We start from the raw sequence: 18654 nt of genomic DNA, 5'->3' as shown, positions 1-18654 counted from the left end.
CATGGGAGGGATCAAAATGATCAGGAGAAAATGCAGGAAGGAATTAAGCTCAGATGCTATGAATTGTATCCCCTTTCTCCTAGGGGAAACAGACACATAAGCTCCTACAACTAAGGAAGGATAAAGAATTTAAGTGACTTCCTTCAATTCTGGGTAATTGTCCCACCAGTAGGATGCTACTGTATGCCACTGTATGCCAGCGTTTGGGGCAGATAAGATGTGAAACAGAAAATCTGCCTACAGATAATCAAAAGTCAGAGAATTACAGTCATTTCTGAAGAAAAAGCAAAGTCATTCCTTTCAGATGATTTTTTTGGGTGGTGGAGTGTACACAGGGCCCAAGCAGAACCCAGACTATTCTTCCTTTGTTCTATAATGCCCTGGTAAAATCCACCAATTTCATTGCTTCTGTCACTTTTTGTTAAACTCGGAAACTGCAGTGGAGGGGCAGGTTTCTATTTTCTGCTAAGTAGTACCGCTGTGTCTTTAAGTCAGAAGAGCCCTGGAATCGGCCACTGTTTCGTTGCCAGGAAATTTGGCATCAACTCCTACAGGAAACCTGTGAGTACAGTACCCTGGATTAAAAGCTTGATTGCTTTGGAAGTATGAGAACCATGGTTTATTTTTCCATATTAAATTAGTAAACAGAAAGGAATCAGTCATTCTAATTTTAAGAAAATTCCTTTAGCTGAAATCAGGCATTCAACATAAAACTTAGATGAAGAAACAGAACATGTCAAAAAAGACCTTATTATTGTGGGATCATTTGAAATTCTCAACTAAAATTCCAAAAAGAAGTGGAGGTTTCTAGAAGAGGGTCACACATGAATTTAAATGGAAATTAATTTCTTCAAGAACCTCCCACTTCATTAGGATTGACTCAGAGGAACAGAATGCTACCCACACTTTGCCCCTTTATCCCCTTTTTAAAATCAACAGCTTGTTAGGGTATCAACAAGTAGAATAGGGTTGGCTTTCCTTGGTCCCTCTCTCTCCATGTTCTCTATTCCAGAGAGCCAAAGTTGATTCAACGAGGGAGAAATTTCCCCTTCCTCTTAGAGTTCTTGTGCCAAACTTCCCTGGCAGTGAGCCTTCTCACTCTACTGATTCCTTGTGCATTCATGCTGTACAGCTCTTTGTGCTCTTACCAAACATAATCTGGGGCTGGAGGCAGGTCTAAGATTAGGTTGGTTTATATTTGCCTTAATATAAAACAGACTTGGTTGCATTTCAAATCCTGTAGGTTTGTTTTACATAACGGAATCAGTTGTTAGAATGGATTTTGTCCTCGTATTTATCTTCTCAATCACTCAAAGGCTGAATTGACTGTTCAGAGATCCATTTCAATCTCTAAATTTCCCACCGTTCTCAATCACCTGGAGAGTAACTTACCTGGTTCCATTAATCTTGACCTGTGTATAATGCAGAAGGTGGGACGTAGCACCTTTTGCTCTCAAATTCCAGACCTTCACTCCCTCTTCTCAGCCCCAAACTCCATATAAAATTTCTACCAAATCTAAATATTGCATTTCCCCACAAATAAGTCAGTGGTATAACATGCAGAGCTGCAACTTGGTAGAGACAGTAATATTTCCTTTTCATAAAATTTAAGAAGAGCTAGAATGACTGAAGATTACAAAAATAAATAAATAAAAACAAAGAAGAAGCTAGAGAGTAAGAAGCTCTGACTCTTCTTCAGAAGAAGAAACTGGTCCTATCCATCTGGGAAAGAGGGGACAAGGGAGTTTTAACACTTATAAAACGTACACAGCAAGGAGCTAAAGACCAAGGACTTTTGTCAGATCAGCCTTTCTAATGTTGAAGATTGACCTTTATTTATAAATGTGATCTATTTGAAGATGAAATAAAAAGAATATAAGAATTCTATGGAAATCTAAGAATTTTATTCTGCATTTTTACATGTATAAGCATATATACTATTTATTCATGTATATATTACATATATACCATATTTATACTTTACTAGATGAGTATAGCCATACAGTTGAATACTTTGTCAATGTGTTTAGCTGGAAATGGTGGGTCAGCTCTATTCTGGTCCTGTCTGGACTGCTGGAAAATAAACACTGTGATATGTTACTGTCAAATTACCATTCAATGAGAGAACAGAAGATAAAAGTTATGCTGAGCTGACTAATGGAGTCTGATACTGAAGTCTATACAAGATGCTTCTTTTTCTTCTGCTGCTGCTATACCACTTTAGGTGGTATTTCAAACCGTTCCAAATTTTTGAAATTGTTAATTCGTACTCCCTAAGTTAATAAACGATCAATTAATAAATATTTAAATGTGCATCTAAATTATGTCATATAGGACAATTTTGTGATTTTTAACAGACATAATAATCAGCCTATCTGACTATGTCCCACAGGATATAAAGTAGAAAGTTGTTGTTATTTACTAATGAACAATTATAAGTTTGTAATGTCACAGAGCCTTACTTATTCATGAAATAAAAACAGGAGTTCTTATAAGAAAGATATATCTACTTTTGAAAACCAACTCATAGAGCCCTTTTCTCTACAGGTGGCCTTAGAATACAGATTTATTAACATTACTGGACTTTAATCCTCAAAACATATACCAACATACAATGCATCATTTTGAATTTGAGACATTTCAGTTTGATGAAACTTTATACTTCTCAGAGATAAACAGTTCTTCACTAAAAGAAATTTTAAAAAATAGTAAAAAAAAGATTAAAATTTTAAACTGAAACTATTCACTTAATATAAAAACAGCAAAAGGAAGAAACAACAAACAAAAAAGGCATGAAACATAAAGTAAAAGAGCAGGTGTAAATCCAACTACATCAACAATAATATAATTTGTGAATGGATCAAACAATTCAGTTGAAAGGCAGAGACTGTTTGCCTGAATAAGTAAGATGCAACAATATATTGTCTATAGGAGGTACGCTTTAGGTTTCAATATATAACTAGGTAGAAAGTAAGAAGACAAGAAAAAAAGACCTATCAACACAAAGAGCAAACACTAGTAACATCAGACAACACACACTTTAAAACAAAAAATGTGATTTGAGATTAAAAGGGACATTTCATAAAGTTCAATTCATAAGGATAAATATAACAATTACAAACACATGCACCTAACAACTGTGCCCCAAAATACGCAATGCAAAAACTGACATAAGTGAAGGGAGAAATACATAATGGAGACCTGAATATCCAGCTTTTCCCCCAAACTTTTTAAAAAGAAACTGTTTTTAAGTAATCTCTACACCTAATATGGGGCTTGAACTTACAACCCCAAGATCAAGAGTCACATGGTCTATGGACTGAGCCAGGCTGGTGCTCCCAACTTTCAATAAGGATACAACAATTAAGGAGAAGATCAACAGGAAATATAAAACTTAGAATACAACTGAGGTGCCTGGGTGGCTCAGTCAGTTAAGCATCTGACTTTGGCCCAGGTCATGATCTCGCAGTTCATGAGTTCTAGCCCTGCATCAGGCTCTGTGGTGACATCTGAAACCTTGGAGCCTGCTTTGGATTCAGTGTCTCTCTCTCTCTTTGCCCCTCCCCTGTTCACACTCTGTCTCTCTCTCTCCCTCAAAAATAAACATAAAAAAAAAAGAAAAAAAAACTTAGAATACAATACACACTAATTACTTACATACATCTATATAAACAGTCCACTCAATTATAGCAGAATACACATTATTCTCAAGTGTATATGGCACATTCTCAAGGAAAGATCATATCCGAGGCCATAAAGCAAGCTTTAATAATTAAAAAGGATTAAATTAGGGGTGACTAAGTGGCCCAGTTGGTTAAGTGTCTGCCTTCAGATCAGGTCATGATCTCGCAATTTGTGAGTTTGAGCACCACATCAGGCTCTGTGCTGACAGCTCAGAGCCTGGAGCCTGCTACAGATTCTGTGTCTCCCTCTCTCTCTCTGCCCCTCCCCTGTTCACACTCTGTCTCTTTCTGTCAAAAATAAATAAACATTAAAATTTTTTTAATTATAAAAAAGAGATTATATTATGTAAAGTGTGTTTTTCAATCACAATGGAGTAGATTAGAAATAAGAGACAGCTATTTTGGAAATTCACAAATATATAAAAATTAAACTTCACACTCTTAAATGAAACTAATGGGGAAAAGAAAGAAAGAAATCAAAAGGAAGTTAGAAAATACTTTCAGGGACGTCTGGGTGGCTCAGTCATCTAAGTGTCTGACTTACTCTAAACTCTGAAGCAACCACAAAAACAAAAACAAAACAAGAAGGTATAGACAGATTCTGTGTATAAGAGATAAAATGGAAACATTTTATTTTATTTCAAAAATAAAAACAAGTCAGAAAAAAAGATAAATGGGAAGAACAGAAAACACAAATGGCATATTTAAACTCAACCATACCAATGATCACATTAAATGTAAATGGTTTAAACACCCTCATTAAAGGAAGAGAATGTCAGGGCACCTGGGTGGCTCAGTCAGTTAAGTATCTGACTCTTGGTTTTGGCTCAGGTCATGATCTCACAGGTTAGTGAGATCGAACCCCACCTTGGTCTCTGCACTGACAGTGCATAGCCTGCTTGGGATTCTCTCTCTGTCCCTCCACCACTTGTGCTCTCTCTTTCTCAAAAATAAACACTTTTAAAAAAGAGAGAGAATGTCAGATTACATAAAAAATAAATTCCCTACTATGTGTTGCTTACAAGAAACCATTTTAAGTATAATGAGACAGACAGGTTGGAAGTAAAAGGATGGGAAAAGATAGATCACGTAAATGCTAATTTTAAAAAAGCTGAAGTGGCTACACTGATACTAACTAAGCACAGACTTCAGAGCAAGATTTGTAGAAAAGGCAATCAACTGCTGGTGGGAATGCAAACTGGTACAGCCATTCTGGAAAACAGGAAAAGTTCCTCAAAAAGGTAAAAATAGTACTACCCTACAATCCAACAATTGCACTACTAGGTGTTTATCCAAAGGATACAGGAGTGTTGATTTGAAGGGACACATGTACCCCAATGTTTATGCCACCGGCTATCAGCAATAGCCAAAGTATGAAAAGATCCCAAATGTCCATCGACTGATGAATAGATAAAGAAAATGTGGTATGTATGTATGTACACAGAGACACACAGACACACACACACGGAATATTACTCAGCAATCAAAAAGAATTAAATCTTGCCATTTGCAACAATGTGGATGGAACCTAGAGTGCATTATGCTAAGCAAAAGAAATCAGTCGGAGAAAGACAAATATCATATGATTTCACTGATATATGGAATTTAAGAAACAAAACAGATGACCATGGGGGAAGGGAAGCAAAAATAAGATAAAAAAAGAGAGAGGCAAACCATAAGAGATCTTAAATACAGAGAACAAACCAAGGGTTGCTGGTGGGATGTTTTGTGAGGGGATGGGCTAAATAGGCAAGGGGCATTCAAGAGGGCACTTACTTGTTGGGATGAGCACTGAGTGTTAAATGGAAGTAATGAATCACTAAATTCTATTCCTGAAATAATAGTTACATACATATTAACTAATATGTATTTTAATATTAATTCAAGTGAATTAAAAAAAAAACAATCCTAATGTTATCTTTGTGGATGTTATATTTAGTATATATTACAGTAGCTACTTTAATTGCTCTTACTGCTTTTTAAAACTAATAAATTAAAAAACATAAGATAAAAAGAAATAAACAAAACAAAACAAAAAAGAATTAGTTAGAATGGAGCAATGGATGTTGTATGGAAGTGCTGAATCACTATAGTGTACACCTGAAACTAATATTAAACTGTATGTTAAATGGAATTTAAATAAAAACTTTAAAAAAAATAAAAAGAAGGGGAACGGAGGAAAAAAAAGAAAAGAAAAGGTGATCAATATATGTATAGAAAAATCATCAAATGTCTGAAAGCTAAACAACACACTTTTAAATAACCCATGGGTCAAAGAATAAATCGCAAGGGAAAACAGAACATATTGAAATGTATGAGATGCAATTAATATAGTACTCAGAAGAAAATTTATAGCATTAAAATGCTTATATAAAAAGAGCAGGGGGTGCCTATGTGGCTCAGTCAGTTAAACAGTTGACTCTTGATTTTGGTTCAGGTCATGATCTCATGGTTCATAAGATGAAGCCTCCCCATCAGGCTCTGCGCTGACAGTGTGGAGCCTGCTTGGGATTCCCTCTCCCTCTCTCTCTGTCCCTCTCCTGTTCATGCACATGTGCACACTCTCTCTCACTCTCAAAATAATAAAAAACTGAAACAAACAACAACAACAAAAACAAAGGAGCAAAAGTTTAAAATCAAGGACTTGAATTTCTATCTTTAAAAACTAGAAAAAGAAAAGCAAATTAAATCCAAACTGAGCAGAAGAAAATTAATAATAATAAAGAGAAATGCTAAAATCAATGACATAGGAAACAGAAAGCAATGGAGAAAATTAATATAACAAAAGCTGTTTCTTTAGAATCAAAAGAATTACTAAAATTCCTGCTAGTATGATCAGAAAAAAATAGAGAAGATTCTGTATCTTTAAAAAAAAAACTTTACAATGGAAAATTTCACACATATAGACATGTAGAGAGGACAGTATAATAAACTCAATGTAAATAACCACCCACTCAATTCGCAGCCAAAGTTGGTTTCATCTAAACAACCTCTCTTCCACAATTCCCTACCCTGGATTATTCTGAAGCAAATCCCACACACTGTATTCTTCTATCTGTAAATATTTAGTATGAATATGATGATCTCCTTAGTGTATAACCTCTATGTTCTGTGTTATGATGCTATGAAGGAATAAAGTTTAATCTTTAAATATCAAAAATGTCCCCAACCATCTTCTTCCCTTCCCCAGGCTTAAGGATTGGCCAGATCGACAATCATAACTCCATGAAAGTAGTTTCTCTCACTGCCAGAGAGAGAAATTCTGCCCCTTACTTTTTAAGAACAGATTTCAGGAAGGCCTAGTGTCTGGTCTTGATGAAGGATTAGAAACTGAGCTTTGATTCACACTGACTGGCAGTGAACATTCAGGCATATCCTAGAGTTTACGCTTGGTCACTGTACCTGGTGAGCAACCTTGTACAATAGCCCGAGTCTCCACAACAGTCAGGATTCACCAGAAGGGTGGTAAGCCTCCCTACTCCCCCACCCACCTACCAACCCAAGAATGATAAAGGTGACCTGATGAGATCCTTGTTCTTGTCAGCTAATGGACCCTCAAACATGAGAAAAACTTACAATTTCAAATGAGAATATGCTATATCATCCTCTGATTTTGTGCAACTGTCACCATATGGATATATTTCTATAGCCTTTGCTGCTAAACAGATTTTATACTCTTTAACTATGTGATGTTTTCCCTTCAATAATGTCAATACTCCATTGTGACACCATGAAAACTAGTGTCCAAAGTAGGAATAATATGAATGTAGAAGACTAAAAGACATATGAAGGGTATTTAGGGAACTAAAGGGAAAAGAATACAGTGGGCCCATATCTGGCATTCGACTATAAAAATTTTGTTACAGATGATGAGAGAAAAATTGTTTCAATGGGGGATGCACACAGCCTGCTACTGGGACTCTGGGCAGTCAGGTACATGGAACGGAAACAAATTACGGTCTAAAAGGAAAGGAACTAGTCTTAACAGCTTTTATGTTGCTTCTATTGGCAGATGTTTTTGAGGGTCTTCAGTGGGAACTGAAACAGGAAATGACTGACTGGGTTGGTAATCTAACCTGGTAAGAAAAACCAAGACTAACACTGTAAATTCCAATGCCTAAGGCAGAGACACCTGGAATGGTAATAATGGGGGAATGAGAAGGTCCCAGGATATCCCAGAGATTGTGAATAGAAGGTGGACACTTCACAGACAGACGAGAGCTCTCTGCCAAAATTTTAGGCATGAGAAGATGTGACAACGGAGCTAAGAAATGCTTTCAGTTTTCATTGATCTGGTTCTTTCAGTTGAGGTAAGAATGTGTGCAGGGACTATCACAGGCAAGAAACATGAAGTTTTTAATTGTAGGGAAGTATGTTTTAACATGTATGACTACCAGTCTTTGTTTTCACAGACCTTTGTCCTCAAACAGAGCTGTAACCTTATAGCCATATGGTCTTTGGCAGCAAAATCATTTTTTTTGATGTTCAAAGATATATTCTCAAAAATTATTTCCCATTTGGGATAGATATTTTCCCAAGTGGGAGATTAAGGTACTTGAGACATAAAACTTCTCTTGGTAAAAGAAGAAACTTCTTTTTGAAACAGGTTCAAGAGAACGATGAATACATGTACTATTATCAAGCCAGGTAAAAATACGTGAATATTTGGGCTTTGCCTAAAAGTTGTAACATTTTTCATCATTTCAGTATGATCTATAGCTCCCACAAACATGAAAGTGAAATGGTTTTGAGACAATTTAATTGAAATATTAAATAAGTGAATAATGCATTTAGATATAATTTTGTAGAAGTGGTGGATGACTTGGTAGATAGGAGCCAAAAGAAAAAAAGGGAGAAAGGCTAGTTTCTTTAAGGTTAGAAGTCTGGTTAATGTCCTCTGTTGGGAGAAACAGTCCCCATGGGTCTCTCACTCACCTGCACATCTTGCTAAGCATGCCAAGAATGCGAGGCCCTAACCATTTCTCAAGCTTGTGTTTCACATGAGAAACCTCAAGAAATGAGGCAATGTCTCTCTTGAGACAAAGAACAGACTTGCTTACTTCTGGCTATAAAATGGTAGGTTCTCCAAGCTCAGAGTTCCTCTACTATAATATGGTTCACCGCCTATGCAGGTATTCAGATGGGCCCTTGGCAAAATTCCCCATGCTCCCCACAGTGGGACTACAGGGCAAGGAGGGCACTGACACAACACACAACATGCTCTCTATGTCACGGGTAATAACATCCTTTGTCTCTGACCCAGTCTCTAGTATCTTCTGTCAGCATCCATGAAACAATAATAGGCAAACATATTTGCCCTTAAGTAGGGCAAAATCCAAGTCCCAGACCCAATACTTTCTCCCCACCCCTTTTGGTTCAGTGTAAAGTCTTCCATTGAGGCCATGGCCTCTGTGCTGGGGGTGGGGTGTTTGTATGTGAGTGTGATGAAGATATGGTGTTTGAATAGGAACCCTTAGTTTCTTCAACAGACTTAGAAAAAAGAATCTATACTACAGAGTTCCTGAATGAAAAAGCAAAAGAGAGAAAGAATGAGGGAATCTGACAAGATCTGACCTCTAGCTGTGAAAGACCATAACCCAGCACAGAAGTGAGAGCAAAATAGCCTGGGGCAGATTCCCAAGTACCTCTCAGCAGTGGTATTTCCTGTCTGAAAAGAGATGCTCGGTGCATATATAAAATGATAACCTCACTGTCACCATACCCCAAGCAGAGAGCTAATCTGAAGCACTAAAATTCTCTGGAAGGCATGGTGATAAATACCAGGCAGTTCAAAAAAATTACTGGCCTAAGCCACCACCCAAATATAAACAAGAAGCCCAATGCTTAGTCACCTTGTTTGGATTTTGGCAAACCATATTCCACACACCGGATTCCTATTGAGCCCAATCCACCAAGCAATCAGGAAGAGAATGACTTTGTGCTCATCTCTGAGGTGAGTATGCAGTTCTCACACAATGAAAACTTGGACAACCACAGGTGTTTTAATTTCTGCACAAGTTCATGTATCTTGGCTCAAGCTTTCTATCATTTGTAACTTGCTAAATTTAAAGCTTCTGAGTTTGTTTTACAGAAGATTAAAAACTTCTTTGGATGGGCCCAAAATACCTGGGACTTATTTATAAAGGTACTGTAAGATTTCTACATTTAATGTGATGTAAAACTACAACTGAAATAGATTACATGCAAACATATAATGTCTTATAGAAATTAGTTCTTGTGTAACCCATACAATATTATGAACCATAAAAAGTGTTCCACATCAGGGGTGCCTGGGGGGCTCAGTCCATTAAGCATCCCACTCTTGGTTTCAGCTCAGGTCATGATCTCACAGTTCGTGACTTTGAGCCCCACGTCAGGATCTGTGCTGACAGAGCAGGGCCTGCTTGGTATTCTGTCTGTCTCTTTCTCTCTCTGCCCCTCCCCTGCTTGTTCCTATATCTCTATCAAAATAAATAAAAAATAAACTTAAAAACATATATATTTAAAAGTGTTCCATGTCAACTTTTGGGGTAGTTTTTAAAATCTCTGGTAATTCTTCTTATTATTTGGATTGTGTTTGGGGACATTCTGAATTAGCTTTTTGAAAGTTAGACTAATAAAATACTGAATTAATGAATATTTCTATTCAACTAAAGATTATATAGAGGATTTTGCTTGTATGAAATTCTGAGATAGTGCTTGGTGTTTCTCTGGAGGGAAGCTAGAATTCTGTTTTCCTTTTTAGGCAGTTGAGAGGCCAATGAGATTGACAGAGGAGGAGTCGAACTTGCATATACAGGAATGAGTGCCAGATGTTTAGGCAGAGGGTAATAAAGAGAAACACATGTTATAATAGGGCAATATATAGCATGGTACATTAAAAACCTGTTATGTGGGAAATTAATAAGTTTCCTATAAGAACAAGATCAAAAGTGGGGCACCTGGGTGGCTCAGGTGGTTGAGCGTGCAACTTTGGCTCAGGTCATGATCTCATGGCTTGTGGGTTCAAGCCCCCTCGTCAGGCTCTGTGCTGACAGCTCAGAGCCCGGGGCCTGCTTCAGATTCTGAGTCTCCCTCTCTCTCTGTCCTTCGCCCACTTGTGCTCTGTCTGTCTCTCACAAATAAGCAAACATTTTTAAAAATTAACAACAACAAGAAAAGAACAAGACCAAAATAAACCTAATTAAATCAGAAATGTTAACATGACCCTAGGAAATTTTCTTTTATTCTGTCATGAAAGAAGTTCTACATAAGTGCTCATGGGAACCAATATAAACTATATCCCTAGCACCCCATCATGGTATCTAATATTATTCTCCCACTTCTGAGATGATTTTAATTCCTGATTCTCTGCAGGAACATATATCTGCCTTACCCTCTGAGTGAGGTGTGCCTCTAGGCTCTCTATTTATGGTTATCAGATTATGGTAAAGCCCTTTTGATATTAAATGCATGAACAAAATCTACTATCCTTGAGGATTAAATGAATTTATATATTTTTAAGAAAGTTGATCCAGAGTTTCATTCCTGGACTCTGGGATGCCGTTAGATATTGTTTTCCTCCAATGCATGTTTTAAGTATAAACCTGAATCTCATTGTGTTATAATTGTATTTTATCAGGAAAAGGAAGAGGCAGCCTCAGAGAGAAGGTCATACAGAAAATGGCTATGCTCCAAACAAAAGCAGCTTTCCACCTCCTGCAAATTCCACTGAGACCTCTCTAACATAAACAAATTTCATTATTTAGACCCTTATTTAAGGAACATCCCACTAGGAAAATGTTTTAAATCTTCCACCCAAGGATACATTTTGTGGGAAAACGGGGAACAAGGATTACCTCCTTTGAAAAATAATGCAGAGAATAATAAGATGTTAATTTCTACATATCATGCAAACTGGAATATCATGAAATAGGTAGCAAAGAAGTGGGGAAAGATTGCAAATACCAGAAAAATTAAAAAACCAGAAAACACAAACACAAAAGAAACAGAGGGGGGGAAAAGGCCAAGTTAAAGCAAAAAAAAAAGTGCTAAAAAATAAGAATTTTTTAAAATTATAAAGTACTTTAAAGACAAAGTACTTAAGGGCACATGAAGAACCTCCTATAATAATCATCAGAATCTGAATAATAAACTGAAATAGTTCCCCTTGGTACACTGCAATTTTAATTATGTGATTTTTCCAGCTAATTTCTACTTCAAAAACTGTAAAGTACTTCTGCTTACAAGGTGGCAGAGACAAGAACTTTTCTGAACCTCTCATATACACGTTGTCATCAAAATTAAAATGAGCAGAAACATGCCTTTGAGTTAAATCGCAATTAGCCCCCAGTCGGATCTGTTTTCTGAAAACCCACTGTGTGCCAAACACTGGTGGTCTGCAGTAAACAACAGTTTACATCTGTAAAAGCACTTGTCCCTTTTCAGGTTCTCACAAATGACATTTTAAAACCAAGTATTTGGGGGCACCTGGGTGGCTTAGTCGGTTAAGCGTCCGACTTTCGCTTAGGTCATGATCTCGCGGTTTGTGGGTTCGAGCCCTGCGTCGGGCTCTGTGCTGACTGCCAACTCAGAGCCTGGAGCCTGTTTCAGTCTGTGACTCCCTCTCTCTCTGACCCTCCCCTGCTCACGCTGTCTCTCTCTCTCCTAGAAATAAAAAAAAAAAAAAATTAAAAAATTAAAAAAATTAAAAAAAAAATAAAACCAAGTATTTGCTTTCCAGCATTAATAGTACATGCTGAATACATCTATTATTATAAATTATCCCTACTCAGGAGAGTCTTCGTTTTCAAAAGATAAAATATATCCCAATTTTACTTGTGTATCTATATTTTACGTAGTTGTGTATGGAAGTCAATCAACAATGACAAATACAAACAGATTGTCCAACAAAATAAAACAACAACTTTTGGGGAAAAGAAATGGCACATTTGTCAGGAGATATCCACAAATAATTAATTACTTTCACACAATAAAGATGTTCTCTTAATACTAGAGTCTCATAAGAGGATTCTCATTACTTCCCAGCCATCTGTCATCACTCCTCCCCAAAAAACTAATTAGGGTTTCATCCAATCACACATTATAAATCATGCAAATGTGGATGGCAAAAAACACAGTTTAAAGAAGTTAACATTATAACATTTTCTATTTTAAAAATCACGGGCTTCAGAACTAGCCTTTCAAGCTCTAATAATTACCCTGCTTGTTTTTCTCATATCTTCCTGATTAATTATTAGATAATAAACTTAAAAAATTGAACTTAAGAAACTTACAGATAGTAGAGTTTTCCTGCAGCAGGAAGTTCCCTTTTCCGGTAATCTATTCCAGAATCTAGCTGGACCGTATTACAGTATGCCTACAATCCAAACACATAAATATCTTCTTAAACAAGAAGTGCTTTACAATTATGATCTCTCTGCTATCCTTTTCTTATTTTTAAGTTTTGAAAATTTTCCTCAATAAAACAATGAGTTTAGCACAAAACAACAGAAGTCATGGAAGATTCATAAAAGTTGAATATTAAATATATATCAAGCCCCCAAAAAAATCAGTTCAAGAAAGTTAAGATTTGCAGCATGCCTTTCTGAAACTTTGCTAAAACAGTGCTATCAGCAAACTCCCCACATAACTGCATTCATGAAGAAATGTATTTTTTAATTAAAAAATTTGTTTAATTTTATTTTTTAATTTAAAAAATTTTTAGTTTAATTAAAAAATTTTTTTTAGTTTATTTTTGAAAGAGAGTGTGCACGTGTGCAAGAGCTTGTAGGGGAAGGGCAGAGAGAGAGGGAGATACAGAATCTGAAGCAGGCTCAGGCTCTGAGCTGTCAGCACAGAGCCCAAGGCAGGGCTCAAACTCATGGACCATGAGATCACAACCTGAGCTGAAGTCAGACACTCAACTGACTGAGCCACCCAGGAACACCCCCTCCTTTAAAAATTTTTTAAATTCCAATTTCTGTTACCAGGAAATAAGGAGCTAGAGGCGATAGAAAAGCATAACTCATGGGTCTTCAGCACTGCAATGGGAGAGAGTTGACCCAAGACATTAGTATCCACAATTTAAAGCAAATGATCATACTAAAGTGATGCTATATGTATACCTGACCTTTACTTCCAAATGACCGCCACCACCTTGTTCCTTATTAGTACCCTTTCCAGTCATCAACGAATGTCATTAGAGTTCTTTCCAGTAGACACCTTCCTTCATCTTGAGTCCTGTCCTTCTATTCTCCTAATTACTCTTTCGTTTCTATTACCCCAGGCTGCAAATGTGCATGGAAACTCACCACACACTCACACACACACACACACACACACACACACACACACACAACCTGAAATTCCTACTGTAGAAGCTTATGAACTTTTGCTACACCTATCTTGATCAATTGGCTTTCTTTTTAGGGGAAAGAGGGAACAAATTTATATTATATATTATACACACACACACACATATACACACACCCTGAAACTCCTATTGTAGAAGCTTATGAACTCTTGCTACACCTATCTTGGTCAATTGGCTTTCTTTTTAGGGGAAAGAGGGGACAAACATATATATTACACACACACACACACACACACACACACACACACACACACTCATTCCAGTAGAACAATGATGAGGAAGGGTTTTGAGAACAAATCACAAAACATTTACAGGCTGAACTTCTTGTTTTCATCCAAAATGAAAACTGCTTTATGAAAATTCATGAGGAAAAAAATTGTATTTTAACAACTTCATTACTTTTATTAGTGAAAAATTGCTTTTTGGGGGCAAGGTAATCGTGGCAAACTGTATTTTCCAAAGATGGCTGCAACTATCTCTCCATTGCAAAATATTGGGATGCTGATATTCCAACCATCCAGAAGCAGGGGCTATGCTCCCCCTCCCCTGAATCTTGTGACTACGATAAGATGATGCTATGCAGTAATATCTGGCGTGACCTTCACGGCAGCTTCTTACTTGTTAGCTGGAACACTTGCTCTGGAACCCTGACCTGCTAGGTAAGCATCCAACTACCTGGGGGCAAGGATGCCAGAGAGAGCTTAGAGCAGCCCATACAGAGACACGACCTGGAGAGGCCCTGAGAGAACAGGCAGACAGAGGTGTCTGACCGGCCTGTTCTGGTTGTTGCCACTATGGTACTAAGGGAGCCAAAATTGCCAGCTGAGCCTTTCTCAAATCCATGGAAAACCAGGAAAGATAACGAAACAATGTTGTCTTAAGCCTCTAGGTTTTTCAGTCATTAGTTACACAGCAGTAGATAATCACAACAGTCATATCAGGCACAATGGAAATGTAGCAACATTCTTCCTCTCTGAAATTGCATCCGGGGTTGAACTGCTATCCAAGAGCTGAGGGCCGTTTATCATCCGTACTATAGGGAAGAGATTGTACACAGTGGCAATGAGAATACATTTCTCCTCCTCCTATGCTAAGCAGTTGCTAAGTGGCTCAAGAAAGTAAGATAGGGTAATCAATCATCCCCCTGGGACTGAGGGCTTCCCCAAGACTGAGGGGGTTTTCTGGACGCAGGACTTTTGGTGCTAACACCAGGACAGCCCTGGTCACCTTAGGAATAACCCAGAAACTGGGCTGGAAGGCTGGAGTATTTTGATTTATATATTAGCAATTGTGAATTTGATTAGAGATTATTTTATATCCCCAAGAAGAAGGTATTCCTCTGGGGAAGTCTCCAAAGCTGAGCTTTTGAACCCTACCCGTGACAAAAAAAAAAGCCATGACCTTAACAACATCATGCCACCCTACAACGCTAGAGCCGTGTGGCCAGTTGGCCTCCCCACACAGACATCCCTAACTCACCATTCCAAGTTGCTCAAATCTACCCCACCCCACCCCCCGCCAGTCTTACTCTCAGGACTCAAGCCCCATAACCCATCTCACCAGAAAGGAATATGGTATTGCCCAAATACACACACTCTCCTCTTGCCTCAGATGGCTTCTCAACTTTGACTAATGTACTAAGCTTGGGAAAAAAGACACTTCCTCCCCCTTGCTCATCCTGAAATTGTGGGGGCTCAGCATCCAGTACAAAGAGGAAAAGACTTGTTCAGGTAGCGCTTCATACTCTGTCTCTCTGAGGGAAATCTGTCCTGTGTTAAGGGACAGCTTTTCAGAAACTACCTGTACTGCAGACAATATAATAAATAGTACAGCAATATGTTCATGTAAATATATTTACCCAGGCTCTCTATTTCTTTTAAACCACAATTTATCTTCTATGACCCAATACTCCTCATTTAGCCAAAATTTTTTCTTCCTTATTTTTTTGCTATTAAAAAAATAAAACTAATGGAAGTTATACAAGCTTCAATTTCTCTTTCTGGGTAACTAACTTCTCTCTCATATGAGTGATTAAGCCCTATCGAATGATTGCATTTGTACATTCCCTAATCACCACCGAGGAATACCTAATCAGCGGCAAAAGAACTACAACCAAAGCCCTTAGATTTTAGCTCTTAATTGTCTGAAAAATACTAACACTCCGTTTATATTTTTAAAGAAAAATAAGCCTCAAATTTTCAGATTTTATTCACTTAAGCTAAGTTCTTCAAAACACTTTGCAGAAGGATGGAGGAGGGTGAAGGCTAAGTGGTTTCCGTGTTAGTGAATCTAGTCAAAAGGGTAAGATCTAATTTCCTAATTTCCAGGGGTATTTATAAGACCTGTGACCTCTTATCACCATCCATTTGAAATGAATAAAATTAATCAGCTACCAAAAGAAATTTATTTTAAAATAGTTTGTATATTTACATATACAAAGGACAAATACAATTACACAATCTAAAAATGCAATTAGGAAATTTGGGGAGGAAGTGGAGGGAGGTTAACATACCCAAGGGAGCATGTGCATGAGTGAAAGGCCTTGACATTGCAAAGAAAAACATACTACTCAAAAAGCCATATTCTAGCAGTTTGCATTTTCCTCAAGATCTATTGTGTGTATTTTTAGCAACTGCAAATAATACTATCAGAAAAATAGGCATCCCGCAAAATAACTTTATAAAGCTTCTACTCTGGCTTTTCCCTTCCAAGTTGGCACAAAAGAACAATAAATATTGTGGAGAAAAGCCTTTAAAACCACAACACATCAACCTCGTAAGCAAAGACTGAAATAATAAAGATTTGCCCACCTTAAATGCTCTTTACTATAAAAGTAATATTGTTTATTATGGAAAATTTGGAAAAAGAGAAAAACTATATAAATCAAGGTTTTAAGTCTTATCTAAGTGATTGTATTAAATAGGAACTTAAAAGATATACATTATTGAAGTTTTTCTTGACAATATTGGACTGGTTGGTTTTATAAATTTTTAATAAGAATAAATAAGTAATATAAGAAAAAATTGCTGAGGCTTTTCTACTTCCAGGAAATACCATATTTAAATAACTAAGATCTTTTTACTTAAAGCTTTAAAACTATATCTTTTTAAGCTAAAAGAAAGGTGACCCATGCTCATTGTAAAAAATTTATATATTAAAAGTATAAAAGCAGAAATAAAAGTCTATCATCCCCTTCTCAGAAAAAAGTTTGCTTATAGCATATATCCTTCAAGAAGTTTTTTCTACACGTATAGAGATGATGACAGAGAAATTGGGATCGTATTTATACACACAGTTCTAGGCTTAATTCTTTCTGATAACTTAAAAGTTCTAGGAGAGAAATAAGTAGATTTAAATACAGGAAAGCTACACTGCATACGGTACTATATTGTTTGCCAAAAATACAATTCTGGGGGCGCCTGAGTGGCTCAGTCGGTTTAGCATCCAACTTCGGCTCAGGTCATGATCTCACGGTTCATGAGTTTGAGCCCCACATCAGGCTCTGTGCTGACAGCTTGGAGCCTGGAGCCTGCTTCAGATTCTGTGTCTCCCTCTCTTCCCCTTCCCTGTTCACATTCTCTCTCTCTTTCTCTCAAAAAATAAACATTTTAAAAAAATTTTTAAAAAAAGAATACAATTCTGTAAGTAAATGACAAGTACGAGTANGCATGTATACATTCAAATATATATGTTGAAATATGTATACATTCTAAGATACCCGCTTCAAACTCATTTAAAATAATCATGCACCACCACTTTTAAGCTTAAGCAATGATATATAAAAGTTCAGTACATAATAGGGGCACCTGGGTGGCTCGGTCGCTTGAGTGTTGGACTTCAGCTCAGGTCATGATCTCACTGTTTGTGATTTTGAGCCCTGCATCGGGCTCACTGCTGTCAGCACAGAGCCCCCTTTGGATCCTCTGTGCCCCTCTCTCTGTGTCTCTCCCCCACTCAAGCTCTCTCAAAAATAAACATTTTTAAAAATTCAGTACATAATAACTTTGTACATATTTTTTAAGCTTCTTATAATGTAAGTATAACACAAGTACAAAAAAGTACACAAGTGGGGTGCCTGTGTGGCTCCGTTGATTAGCCTCCCAACTCTTGATTTTGGCTCAGGTCATAATCTCATGGTTCGTGAGTTTGAGGCCCATGTCAGGCTTTGTGCTGATAGCAGCTCCTTCCCCTGCTTGTGCTCACCCATGCACTTTCTCTCTCAAAATAAATAAATAAACTTAAAAAAACATAAATGTCCAGTTCAGTCAAGAAACAGAACATTACTAGAACCTCTGAAGTTCCCCTGGTATCTATCTTCTTCTACCTCTTCAAAGGTAACCAGTGCCCTGATTGTAGCCACACAGAATTTTGGCTGTTTTGGGAGCTTTATGTAAGCAGAATCACCCAGGATGTATTCTTCTGTGATTAGGTTCCTTAATGTGAGTAAGATTCATCCACCTATATGTTGTGTGTAGTCTTCATTTGATTGCTGTATCATGTCCACCATGTGAATAAGCCACAATTTATTGACTCATCCTATTGTTGATACACATTTGGGCTGTTTCTGGTTATAATGCAGCCACCAACATGCTTTGCACATGATTTTTGGTGCACACA

At 37.2% G+C, this 18654-nt stretch overlaps 1 protein-coding gene across 2 annotated transcripts in view; it reads right to left on the bottom strand.

The window, feature by feature from the left end:
- The window catches only part of AFG1L (AFG1 like ATPase), a 190560-nt gene that overhangs the window by 40671 nt on the left and 131235 nt on the right, over nt 1-18654 (bottom strand). For both annotated transcript variants that reach the window (XM_077780052.1, XM_077780053.1), the window contains exon 8: nt 12959-13041. In XM_077780052.1, the coding sequence (XP_077636178.1) occupies nt 12959-13041 (83 nt within the window). The remainder of the gene's footprint in view (nt 1-12958; nt 13042-18654) is intronic.

The sequence above is a fragment of the Crocuta crocuta genome, unplaced genomic scaffold (assembly GCF_008692635.1).
Source record: "Crocuta crocuta isolate KB4526 unplaced genomic scaffold, BGI_CrCroc_1.0 scaffold147, whole genome shotgun sequence".
Lineage (NCBI taxonomy): Eukaryota > Metazoa > Chordata > Mammalia > Carnivora > Hyaenidae > Crocuta > Crocuta crocuta.
Note: the sequence above shows the minus strand (reverse complement) of the source record. Positions and strands in the feature narration are given on the sequence as shown.